The 12,721-nt window shown below is 40.7% G+C and overlaps 1 protein-coding gene across 5 annotated transcripts in view; it reads right to left on the minus strand.

Annotated features, from left to right (window-relative positions):
- ankrd6b (ankyrin repeat domain 6b) overlaps window positions 1-12,721 on the minus strand; it is a 47,287-nt gene that overhangs the window by 12,928 nt on the left and 21,638 nt on the right. For 3 of the 5 annotated variants that reach the window (XM_046372979.1, XM_046372978.1, XM_046372977.1), the window contains exons 3-6: window positions 4,765-4,863; window positions 2,702-2,800; window positions 1,619-1,717; window positions 1,058-1,156 (exon numbers count right to left, since the gene is read on the minus strand). In XM_046372979.1, coding sequence (XP_046228935.1) covers window positions 1,058-1,156; window positions 1,619-1,717; window positions 2,702-2,800; window positions 4,765-4,863 — 396 coding nt within the window. The other 2 variants (XM_046372976.1, XM_046372975.1) reach the window with 1 other exon arrangement.

A 12,721-nucleotide genomic window follows, 5' to 3' on the forward strand; every position in this document is an offset into this window, starting at 1 on the left:
ACCATCAGCAACCTCCTCCTGCATTTGTGCTGTGCTGAGTAACAACAGTTTCCCCCATGAGTCTGCAAATTATGTTTGAAGTGCAAATGTACCATGCCTTGTTTCATAATTAAGAGACTACTGTGCCGTGTAGTTGGCATCAGTGCACTGCAGAGAGCAGGCCATCGCCCTGGATTTCAAAGCTACTGAATAACAGAAAGCAAGGACATGTGAGGAAAAAGTCAAGATTCAGGTTTGTTTTCAAAGAGTATTTCACATGAGAGAATCTTGAAATGAAACAGAATAAAAAACACAGTATAATGTCCCAGTAGCTGGATCTGACATCAAACTTCAAAGATGAACTGAACATTGCCCTAAACATCCAACAGATTCTTTTCACAAACTTTGCATCCCATAAAAGTAGTGATGCCATCAAAGCAGTTTAGCTGCCAAAAGTCCCACGTTTTAAAAAAAAAAATCGTCATCTAAAGCTGCAGCGATTGATTTTTTTCATATTTGAATTTTCTTCTGGACCCTTGCAGGCAGTGCAACAAGCTGTAAACCAAAAAATCTGACACATGCAGTTGTTATGGTGAAGTTGAATGTTTAAAAATCTATCAGAAGAGGAGCAATAGTTTGTCTTTCCATCTGATTAATATAAGGCCAATACTTCTTTCAGATCTGCTTTGGTGGCCACCAACTCCTGAGTCTCTTTAGCTGCTAAATGTTGAAAAAAAATGAACAGTGCAGCTTTAATGCAAGGCTCTTCCAGTACAAAAAATGGAGCTCCTGGTTACATTACTTAGTTGAGGTGGTTTACATGAAGCAACACTGTCACTAGTGTTACTTCACAAAGAGAGACTGAGGTAAAAAAAAAATAACCACAGTAACATTTTCTGGCCTCCATGCTGCTTTTGAATGTGAGAAAAAAACCAACAGATGTGCAAGCTCCACAAACTGATTTCTGAAAGATACTTGGTGTCTAAATCTGACTAAATGCAGATTGTGTGTGCACACCCAGCTCATAAACTCTGGCAGGTGATTCCAGCAACAGCAGCACCCACTGCTGAAGACTTACGTGGTTCTTGCTGTCGGGCCTGGAGCCTCCCAGCAGCAGAACCTTAGAACTCTGAGCGTGACCGTTCTGACATGCAAGGTGGAGAGCTGTGCTTCCTGCCTAGAAACAGGAGAAGGAGACAGTCATCACTTATTAGTGTTTACGAGGGTCAAGAATTTATACACAAGAAGCTTTGATTCTTTCAAATGTTTTGCAATTTATGTGTGGAGTAATAACATATTTTCCAGAGCTTTACACTGCATTTCATGGATTTGCTCAGCAGTGGATGTGATGATGGTAATGGCACGCTGAATTTCCCTTTGTTTGATTCTTTTTGAATATGTTCCTTTCCTGTCTGAGAGTGGATCATTGGGAAGGAGAACATGTGAAGCATGTGTTATTTCTCCTCTCAAATGTATGTAGTCTTGTGCCAAGTGACTGGTTCTTAATAGTTTTTCTGTGCAGCACAAGGGCCTTATTTTCTAGTGAATTTCTCTGAAAGATACAGGAAGAAGTGATTATAGGGATACAGTTTTAATCAGTGCTGAGGTTGCAAGTCGAGAATTCCCCTTGTAGAATCACCTTGTTTTTAGCGTGAACATTGGCCCCAGCCTTCACCAGCAGTTTGACCGACTGGCTGAAGCCATGCCAGGACACCTCATGGAGAGCTGTGTTTCCATCCTGACAAGACAGAAGACAAAAAAAAGACACATCAGACTGATGGATTTGAATGTATGGCAACACAAACCTTAGAAAATGCCTCCATTTATGAAGAGTCTCTTCCCGTGTAACTAACTTGATGGGATTCCTTCAGTACAACACGGCCACCCCATATTCACTGCTCTGCTATTCTGGGTTTGTTTTTTACAGAAGTACTTGTTGCATTCACTATTTCATTCCCATCATTTCTACTTTCTGCTTGACAAACATCTTGCACAAGCAACACATAAAAGTTGACCATCAACAGCAAATTAACACAGAGGCAGATCAGAAAACCTGTAGGCATTTTAATAAAGATCAAATATATTTATCACACAAGGGAAGTAAGGAATATAAGCATATTTTAAAGAAAGGCTTGATTCTTAGCAGGTAAATATGCAGTACACTTTATGGTACATGGATGATTTGGGTTTTTATTTAACCTGATACTTTATATGTTTAACTGATAATAGTTACAGTTTATACAGACAATAGTTACATTTTTCAAACAAAAATGTCAAATGTCAAAAAGGGTTTGTTGCTTGTTTTTGTCATTTACGACACTTTAGGTTCTGGGAAACTGCACTGAGCATTTTCATTTTATTTGAAATATTTTATTGACTAAATACTGAACCTATTACTCATGAAAATAAACTAATAATGATGAATTAATCATTACACGATATCAATACACTATATTTCAGCATGTAAATCGGAACAGAAGAATGAAATGGATAAAATGAGCGTGTGCGTGGTTGTAATGCTTATAGGTCATTTCTCTTTTCACTGTGACTAAACATACAACTCTGAGGCTAAGCAGATTACAAGCACACTGGTTTCTATGTGATTATCAGATGTTTTAATGCAGTCATTATGATGGCTTTGAAATTCCCCCTGTTCCTCCAACCCACTGTAACAGAGGTGCCATTAGGCTCTCTGTGTGTTTGTGTGTCTTTTCATCTGCACCTTGTCCTGTCTGTCCAGCGCACATCCTTCCTGGATGAGAGCACTGATGACGTCACTGTTTCCCACCACGGCAGCCCGGTGTAACGCCGTCTGCTCCCCCTACCAACAGACATACAATCACGCAGCACTGACTAGCGATATGTGGCAAGAAACACTCAGCAACAGGACAAGAGAACCAGTATTCATCCAACCATCAAAAAACAACTGCATCATGTTGCAGCCACAGTATGACATTTTATTATATTGTTACCAATACCGCCAAGATTCATGAATTGCACTGAAAATGATATTATTTCCAAAATCAACTTCAATGAAAAATCAGTTGTTGAAAAGTTGATACAGATAGAAAGAAAGATAGAAAGATAGAGGTGACAGAGTCTCTTGAGGGAATAGACTGGTTTTAGGGGATTCTGGCTTTATGTCTGCTTCTGCTTGTATGTCAGAGCATGCAGTTTGAACTTAGTAGTTCAGCAGTAAATTAGTAGTAGCTAATTTACTGTATGCTAATGGAATCAATAATAGGCCTGCTCAAAACAAATACACGCTTTTTTTTTTCACAGACTGATAACTGACATACATGTCCTGATTTACATCATTATGAAGTCTCAATCTACAGTTAAAGGAATAGTTTGACATTCTGGGAAATACAATTCTTTGTTAAGTCATGAGATTAAAATGGAAACCAGGTGTGACGTTTCCATCCAAATTCAGTGCAAATTTGAATACAGTTTTCAGAAAATCAACAACCACTACTGTCAAAACTAAGAGTTGGTTCATCCAGTCAGGTGCCATTGAGCCACTACAGCAGAACAGAACACAAGATTACAGAATTAAAAGAGTAACAGTCATTTGTTGTCTCCTCAGTGCAGAGCAGATTCAGTGGATGTTCAAGTCACATGCTTCATGGATCTGTTCGCTAAGTATTTTGGCTTTGCACTTTGTTGATCAATAAATCACTTTTCTACTTCAGACCAGCAAAAAAAAAAACATCCTCTTGGCCATATTTAGATGAATACAAAATAAAAAACCCTCAGTGACAGAATATTTTTGTAACGCCGAGCAGAGCAGTTACATCCTACAGACATGAGTAACTGTGCTAAACTAAGCTAACCATACTGTTTAAGAGACCCATAAAAACAGTACAAAGTTCCCAAAAACAAACTATCCCTTTAAATGTTGACAGTCTGTTAGAACTATTTCCATAAACACACCTAGCATTTCAAAGCTCTGCAGAGATATTACTAAGCTCTATTAGATGTTAGAGTCCACAGTGGACTGAATCACCATCTGAAAGCAGTGAGAATAAAGCAAGCATTTTGAGCTCACATTCATGTTCAGCCATAAATGGAACTGCTGCACAGAAAGCAGATTAGTAGTGAGTGAGACTTAGCAGGTCGGGTCTGACATGACAGCACAGGAAGAAAGAGCAAGGAGCAATGATTACAATGACAGATGAGGGAGAAAAAGGGGAGAGGAGAGGAGGAGAGGGTCATTCCAAGCAAGATAAGAACCAAGCCAAGCACAGCAGCAGCAGCAGTGGAGGAGTGGACTTTGTTCAGGGAAGGAAGGATGGGGAAACAGACTTCCGCTGGCTCAGTAAGAGCAGGTTGGCTAACCTCCTTCACTCTCCCTGATCCTCCAGGCTCTTTCCCAGCCCTCCTCCACTGTCTTCTGCCCTCCTCATCCTCCTCCTGCTTCAGTCTGCACCTCCTGCTCCCTCTAGTCGTGGAGGATGTATTGCAGCCTGTTGCGGAGCTCACTGACCACAGAGAATCAACTTGGCAATGCCAGAGATTTGTGTTATCACTATCTGTGGAAAAGGGGGACTTGCATCCTGAGGGGAAACCCACAAGCGGACAGTCCAAAGGGTCCCATTCAAGGCCACTGGAGGTCATTAGACTACAGTTATCTGAGTTAAAAAGTGTTGTGCTTCCAAAAAGTCAGTCCAAATTCATTCCAAACAAAACGCAAGAAAAAATCAATCTGCTATTAGGACGGCAATGCAAGACCTGGAAGCGGATGAAAAGTATAAACACGGCCGATTCAGCAGACAGTTTACTCACATCGTCTTGGATGTCCAGGTCACAGCCGGCTTTGAGCAGGATACGCACAACCTCGATGTGGCCTTTGTAGGCAGCCAAGTGCAGTGGGCTTCTGCCATACTGTGGACACAAAACACACACAATTTAGAGGCAGACAGAACGCGACATACCCACACTAACTTCCCGCAGAAACAAAGTTGAGTAAAGAAACACACAAGTGCTGTCCGTCACACAGAATCACAGTCCAGTGAGTCCTGATATCACTGCAGTGTAAGTTACTGTGGTCATAGCTAGTTGGCACAAGCGAAGACAATCTGCTACAGAGTACAATCCGTCTCAATAATGAGTCAACTGAAAACAAACAAGTCCTTAATCCATGGTTTAAAAGAATAGTGCACTATGTGCACAGCTGTTCATGTCAGCTGAGCAGAGGATAAACTCTGCATTCTGCCAATATAAGGATCTGATGGCGGGCCCAAAGCTAAAAGGTTCGGCTTATTCAACTTATTACTCGCACAACAAACAATTTTCCATTAATCTCCACTGTACTGAAAACAGAAGTTGCTGACATGCTGACAATATCATTTGTGCATTTTAGAATTATAAAATGCATATTATAAGATAAATATATAACTGTATCTATAAATATATGCATACAATCTTAAAGTGAGTGAACAACAATTTTTAAAGATGTCAAGTTACTTCTTAGTGTTTGTAATACAGGGGTTGGCCTGAAAAAGTTTATTTTGTAGTTCTTGTATCTAGAATCATCTCATCATTTTAATGGGCACACATTCTGCATTCTGTGTGTCTGTGCTGTGCATGTCAGTGTGTGTGTGCAGCAGCGTGTAAGCTATAATGCGCAAGCAGCTATCCATGTGTCAGCACGCCAAACTGAGTGCAGATTCGCGGTATGGTAACACAAAGCAACAGAAGATTTGAAATAGAACCATGATCTCATACTAACTTAACCATTATTCAATAACTTTTGTAGATGAATACTGGGAATTTTTTTGGATGACGCAGAGACAGTAGAGATGACTACTAAATGTCACTATCAGTCACCCAACATGTATCCTGTTAACAGAATCAATGTTCATAATCATTCAAATAAAATTAAAATCTCTCCAATTCAGAAAATTCCATATTTGGGGCGCAGTAGCGTCCTAGAGGTTGGAGAAGAAATTCTGCGCAGACCTGGCTTATTCCCAGTTAGCCTAGTGCTGAACATCAGGAGTAGAATATTGACCGCATTGCTAACCGACAAACAAATTCAGTTTACTTGTAGCCCAGGTCGTTTGCAAGCAGCGTTAAGCAACACAATCAAAATACGGCTTAATTAAGCTGTATTGGGTACATACAGCTTAATCATGTCAGGCTAATTCTCTTGTAGCCTGACATGATCTTCTAACGTCTTTTTCAACTTACGAGTTCTTGATTATGCTTAACACCTTGAGCTAGTATGACTATCCTAGTCTGTTCACCGTCTTTCATACAACTGCTGTGCTGCCCTGTTTGTAAGCCTTGTGACCATACACAATAGCCACACAAAATACAAAACCAAAACAACACAAAAATAGGTGATGGCGTCGTCCTTTGAGTGGTTGGGACAATACGTGAACTGTAGGGGGTCCCGCAAGGGGGGCAGCAGGTCTTTGCATCATCGTCTCAGGCAGGTGTTGTCCTGTATTTGGTTTGATGGCTTGGATACCCTACCACACTCAACTTGGTCCCAGTACTTTTGTCTACATAGTGTATATAGTAAGATCCTTTTTACAACTGGTATATGTGGCTTGTGTGTGTGTGTGTTTGTGTGTTTTAGGATAAAAGGCCAAGATCTATCTCTGGGCAGCATTAGTAGCCCTGGCATGGTTTTCAGAGACCACTTCTGCAAACATCATAAGGAGTGTGACTACTTTTTACTGTCTACTATAATCTTCAATTTATCACAGCATGAGACGTTTCAGAATCATTTTCCATGGAAACCTGACTGGGCTAAAGCAATTTGCATTGACAGATGCATTACATTTAAGAAATGAAATACATTTTTGTAACCTGTTCAACGTACTTATGGAAAACATACTAGTTGGAGGGTGAGATGACATAAGGAAAGTCAACAGGGGGAAATTCCTTCTTCCAGAAGCGAGGACATATTAGAGCAATATTCACTGGGAGGATTAGCTCAAAAGCCCTCAACACATCCTGACATCCTGAAAATTACATCCAACACAATGAACTGCATGAGGAAGAATGGCAGAGCAGGATGTCAGCATGTAGGTAACCATTCAAACTTCAAACACAAGATCCAGGTGATCTCTGTTAATCTGTAATTATACCGAGTAAATACACTTTAATTACAGAGCCAGTGCATATTCCCACACAAGAGCACAAGTCACATTACACCCCAGGTATTATCTTGGTGTTTGGAGATTCATGCTTTGTTGGGTGCGGCTCAGCTTTGCTCTGCATTTATGTGGTCCTCAGATTGAGTTACACTGGGCCTGGCTTGGAGAGAAGCCACCAGCCAAGCTCAGGTAAACAACAGGCGTCAGGCCAGCAGGGTGACTGAGGGTCTAGTTGTTCTATGTTAAGGGCTGACCCAAAGGCAGACCATAAGAGCACAGACATGAAAAAGACAACAGTAAGTAACATAGATTGGCTCTTCAGCCAAAACAGTTCACCTCCACTCTGCATGTTGGTTTTCAGTGGAAGTTGGAATGTTTGGTTTACGTGTCATAGAAATGATAAGGGTAAACTGGGCTCTCCCAGAATATGAAGCCATTTTTCTATGATTTTCTATGATTGCACACACACAGATGTGACGTGCACACAGGTGCACATTCCACTGCCATGCCAAAAATCAGATCTGAAAATTTGTTATGCGGGAACTGCACTCAATATGTTTGTTAGAGCTTAAGGACACAACACCGAAGTAAGGTACGAATGTATCTATTGTCTGTTAACAATAAAACTCCACAAGCGTCCTTTCATAATATCTTTCTATCTTTCAGTCTCCTGGATAATTTAACAACATATTTATGTTATTGTTGTGTCCATTTGTGCTGAGGCTCTGCATACTATGATTCCACTGTTTTTATCATACAACAATTTCCAAAGTCAAGAACGAACCTTTATGGTCACAGGTGTAACTGAAAATTAATGTTTAAATGTTAATACTAGGGTTTCGATGAATTCATTCTAGAAATGAAGTCACTGAACACATAACCAGCCACTGCAGCTTTGTAAACATGTTGGAAGCAGATGATAAAAGGTTGCTTTGCCCTGTGAATGGAAAGTTTACTTTTTTAAACACCAGATGGAAACGCTGAGTACTGTTCTGTGAACTTCTGCTGTAGGAAATTCTGATAGATATTTCAAGTCTGAAATATCACCTCAAAACAAAGCACTCAGCAGCAAGATCAGGGGTCAGACCTGTCACAGCCTTTAATGCTACTGTGAGCAAGCTGCCACATCAAGCCTGAATATGACTGACAATAAGTCTGTTTGTGACAGATTAACCAACTCAATCACTAAACTTTACAGATTGTGTCTTATGAGGCAACTTATACTGCCCTAAAGTGCTGAATAATATACAGTCATGGAAAAAATTATTAGACCACCCTTGTTTTCTTCAATTTCTTGTTCATTTTAATGCCTGGTACCACTAAAGGTATATTACCTGAAGAATACGATGAACACGACAAAAAATGTAGTTGATTCCATAATACTTTATGTCCTATCTGACACGCTTAAGCTCAATTGTATTCCCATGATATATAAAAGGCTATTTCATGTCATAAGCAGCACTGTACATCCAAAGGCCTAGAGTGATTTCCTGCTTACATTCAAGCTGTAGCACAACTCAGAAGTTGTCCGCTCTCACATAAGGCCTAAAACAAAAGGATTATGTGAAGCCACAAAGGCAGCCATCTTGGCACTGCTGGAAATGAGCATGACTGAGAGACAGGTAGCCAAAAAACGGAAGATCTCCAAGACAGCCATTTCTTACACCAAGAAAAAGCAAGCTGGACATGGTACTACCAAATGGCTAGCTGGTCGAGGCAGGAAACATCTTTCTACCCCACGAGAGGATCGTGCACTCAACCGTTCCTGTGTCAGGAATCGTCGTCGGACCTCCAGGTACCTTAAAAATGAGTGGGCACTGTCGAGAAATGTGACTTGTTCAGCAAGGTGAGTTCGAAACCAACTTCTTGAAGCTGGTCTTAAGTCACACAGGGCACAGAAGAAGCCCTTCATCAACAAAAGGCAGAGAAAGGCCCGGTTACTCTTTGCTAGGGATCACAAGGATTGGACTGTTAATGATTGGGCTAAGGAGAAGCGTACAAACCAGACTGTCTTACCCCTACAGTAAAACATGGGGGTGGATCGTGATGATCTGGGGTTGTTTCAGTATGGGTGGAACAGGGAAAATGCAATTGTGTGAAGGACGAATGAACCAGGTCATGCACAGGGATACTCTTCTTCTTCCATCAGCTGCCTCGAATGACTGGATTTTCCAACAAGACAATGACCCTTGCCACACGGCAAGGTCAGTTAAAGGCTGGATGGAGAACCAGAACATTCGAACCATGCCTTGGCCTGCTCAATCACTGAAAACCTGTGGAACATCATCAAACTCAAAATGGAGAACCACAAGCCAAAAAACAGGAATGGGTTGCTGTGACAGAAGGACAATGTCAGAAGCTGATGGAGAGCATGCCAAGACGCATGGCTGCAGTCATCAGAAACAATGGTTATGCAATGAAGTACTAACTCCTGTGTGTAACATGTGACTAACAGACAGAAAAGAAAACATGGAATGCCTAAAAGCACTGTTTGTGGCAGTACAATGCCATAGCTATTGATGTAAGAACTTAAGTGATTTTGGTTATTATCAAGAAAACCATCAACTTTATTGTCATTACACATGTACAAGTACAATGCAACAAAACGCAGTTTGGCATCTAACCAGAAGTGCAATAAGCAGTAAGTTCCAGGTATACAGTAATTTACAGAATATACAGGGTATGTACCTGTACAGGTACTCATATGAACTATTTCTACTGTTATCATTATATTTGTCCTAACAAATGTACCTTTAGTTGTACCAGACATTAAAATGAACAAGAAATTGAAGAAAACAAGTGTGGTCTAATAATTTTTCCACGACTGTATACTGTTTTCGATGTGTAACACCTGTTTTTATTGATTGAAAAAAAATCTAATGAAATCAAGATTATGTCATTGAGTGATTGAAGCAGTTGTCCTCCTGACGTCTCCACATCAGTCAGAGGCGATGATCTTCTCACATTGTTTAGTTCACCATAACCAACCTCATCTACCTCCCTACTTTACTGCATTCTTTTCTTTACATCTGTTTCAATCCATTCATCACATTAGCCTTCCAAAAAGCAGTTCTACATTCCTTTCCATGAGCAGAGGAATGTTTCATTTGAAACCCTGCCCTGTTTATCCTGGATTTAGCTTCCATAATGGCAGTCTGCCAAAATACCCAAATACAGCTGGTCAAAACAATAGCAGCAGCAAATGTAATATTGCTGTAGCTGTTACAATAAGATGACATGTGTTCATGTTCCCATGGAAAATTGTTTGTGCAGTGCCATAACATAAAACACAAAGCACATGATGCACAACAAACACATCCAGTACAAAGCATTCACACATAAAAGTGGCTTAGCATCTGGTCTCTTTTCATTCAGCTACCTGACATAGAGAATAAAAATAATACAATTAAACTAATACGTGTGTCTCAAAATTATACTTCTTAACATCAAAAGTTAGACACATTTCCTAAATCCAGGAAACATGGAGTGCCGCTGATCTGTTGTTAATGTATTTTGGGAAACAAACTGATGGTATATAAATGTCAGTACCTCATTAGTAGGATTATAAAAGAGGCTATAAAGATAAACAGTGTGGAGAACTACAAGCTTGCCTGGTCTTGGACTGATAATATTCTAACTGAAACAATCTTTGACAGCAATTGCTGTGGGTTATATCTGGTGATGTAATATAGTGCTACACAGCCTCGGGGCACACAGAAAAAAAACACACTGTCATCATATAGATCCTGAAGTCTCATTGGCTGTGTCATGGTGACAACAAGTAACTGCCCTGACCAAGAAATTGTCCAGCACATCAGCCACAAGTGCTTTACACTTCCATCTATCTATCCATCCATCCACCCATTTTCTATAGCGCTTAGTTGTGCAGGGTTGCAGAGGGGCTGGATCCTATCCCGGCTGACTAGAGGTAAGTCTAGTACACCTTGGACTGGTCCCCAGTCAGTTGCAGGGCTGACGCACACAAATACTGACAATCACACACGCTCACACACTGACACCTAGGGGCAATGCAGAGTTGCCAATTAACCTAATGTGTATGTTTTCAGGACTCAGGGAGGACGCCGGAGTACCTGGAGAAAACCTGCGCAGGCACAGATCGAACATGCAAACTCTGCACAAAAGGGCCAAGAGCCAGACTCAGACCTGAAGCCTGTGAGGTGACAGCATTAACCACTGCGCTACCCTGCCACAATTACACTTGAGTTATTGTAATACAAACAAGATATAACGTGTCAATGAGAGAACTTCAGAGGTGCAGATTTTGTAACAGCTAGGCTAGCTATTCCCCCCTTTCCAGTCTTAGCTAAGCTAATCAGCTGCTGGTTGTAGCCTGAAATTTAGGACAGCTATGACAGTCTTCTTAATTAATCTTAATTAAGTATAATTACAGGTGGGTGTTGGAATTAGCAACACATTTTCAGCAGAAGATCTCCAGTCAGCAATTTTGTGATGTGCTAGATAATCTCTGCTCTTATGGCAACCCAGCGGCACATGCTGACACTCGTAGCTCATGAGTGTATAACAGATTGCCTGCCATATGTCTCTGGCATATCCACTGTTTTTCACTTGTGCTGAACGTGCAAATGGTTAATCATAAAGCTACACTATATACAAAAGTATTGGGATGGGAGGGTTTTTCAGGGGTTGAGTTAGGCCCCTTGGTTCCAGTGAAGGGGAATCTTAATGCTTCAGCTAGGACCAGGACAGGACAGGACCAGGACATTTTGGACAATGCTATGCTTCCAACTTTATGGCAACAGTTTGGGGAAGGCCCTTTTCTATTCCAGCATGACTGTGCCCCAGTGCACAAAGTAAAGTCCATAAAGACATGACTGGATGAGCTTGATGTGGAAGAACTTGACTGGTCCATACAGAGCCCTGACCTAAAAAACCCATAGAACACCTTTGGGATGAACTGGAACAGAGACTGTGAGCCAGGCCTTTTTGTCCAACATCAGTGTCACTCTGAGCGCACAAATGCTCTACTGCATGATAAGGGGAAAAACTTCACAGAAACACTGCAAAATCTTGTGGAAAGCCTTCCCAGAATAGTGGAAGGTGTTACAGCTCAGTGTATTTAGTTTTCAGCCACAGAAGGTAGCTGTTTGCAGGGAAAAAACTTTTAAAAACCCACCTTACACTACCTGCTCAGCAGCAAACAGTAGACACAGTTCAAGACTAGCTTTAGCTGGTGAGTACAGTGGAGCATTTAGCAGCTCCAAAGACAGATATTTCCTTCAGGAGTTGGTAGAGACCAAAACCTATAAGAGCTAAAAGATTATAATGGACTTACATTCATCAAGTGTCCAGAACCACCACTCCACATTACAGTGGAATCAACTTCAGGAGTTGAACATAATTTAAGTAGTAAAAAAAAGTTTCACTTTGTTTTGTTTTGTTCTGTTTTTATAAATGTGTTTGATAACATGAGTGAATTGTGTCCATATCACTTTCTTCCTGGCAGAAATGTACTGACATAGCTCCAGAGAGCAAGTGTTTGTCATAAGAAGTTTCAACTGTGTTTCATTGCTGTGAAAGCTATAGTATACAGACTGAAATACAGGCTATACGTATAGCTGTAGGATTTTTGTGGTGGGATTTTCTTTGTTTTT

This window comes from Scatophagus argus, chromosome 19, assembly GCF_020382885.2.
Source record: "Scatophagus argus isolate fScaArg1 chromosome 19, fScaArg1.pri, whole genome shotgun sequence".
Taxonomy (NCBI): Eukaryota; Metazoa; Chordata; class Actinopteri; family Scatophagidae; genus Scatophagus; species Scatophagus argus.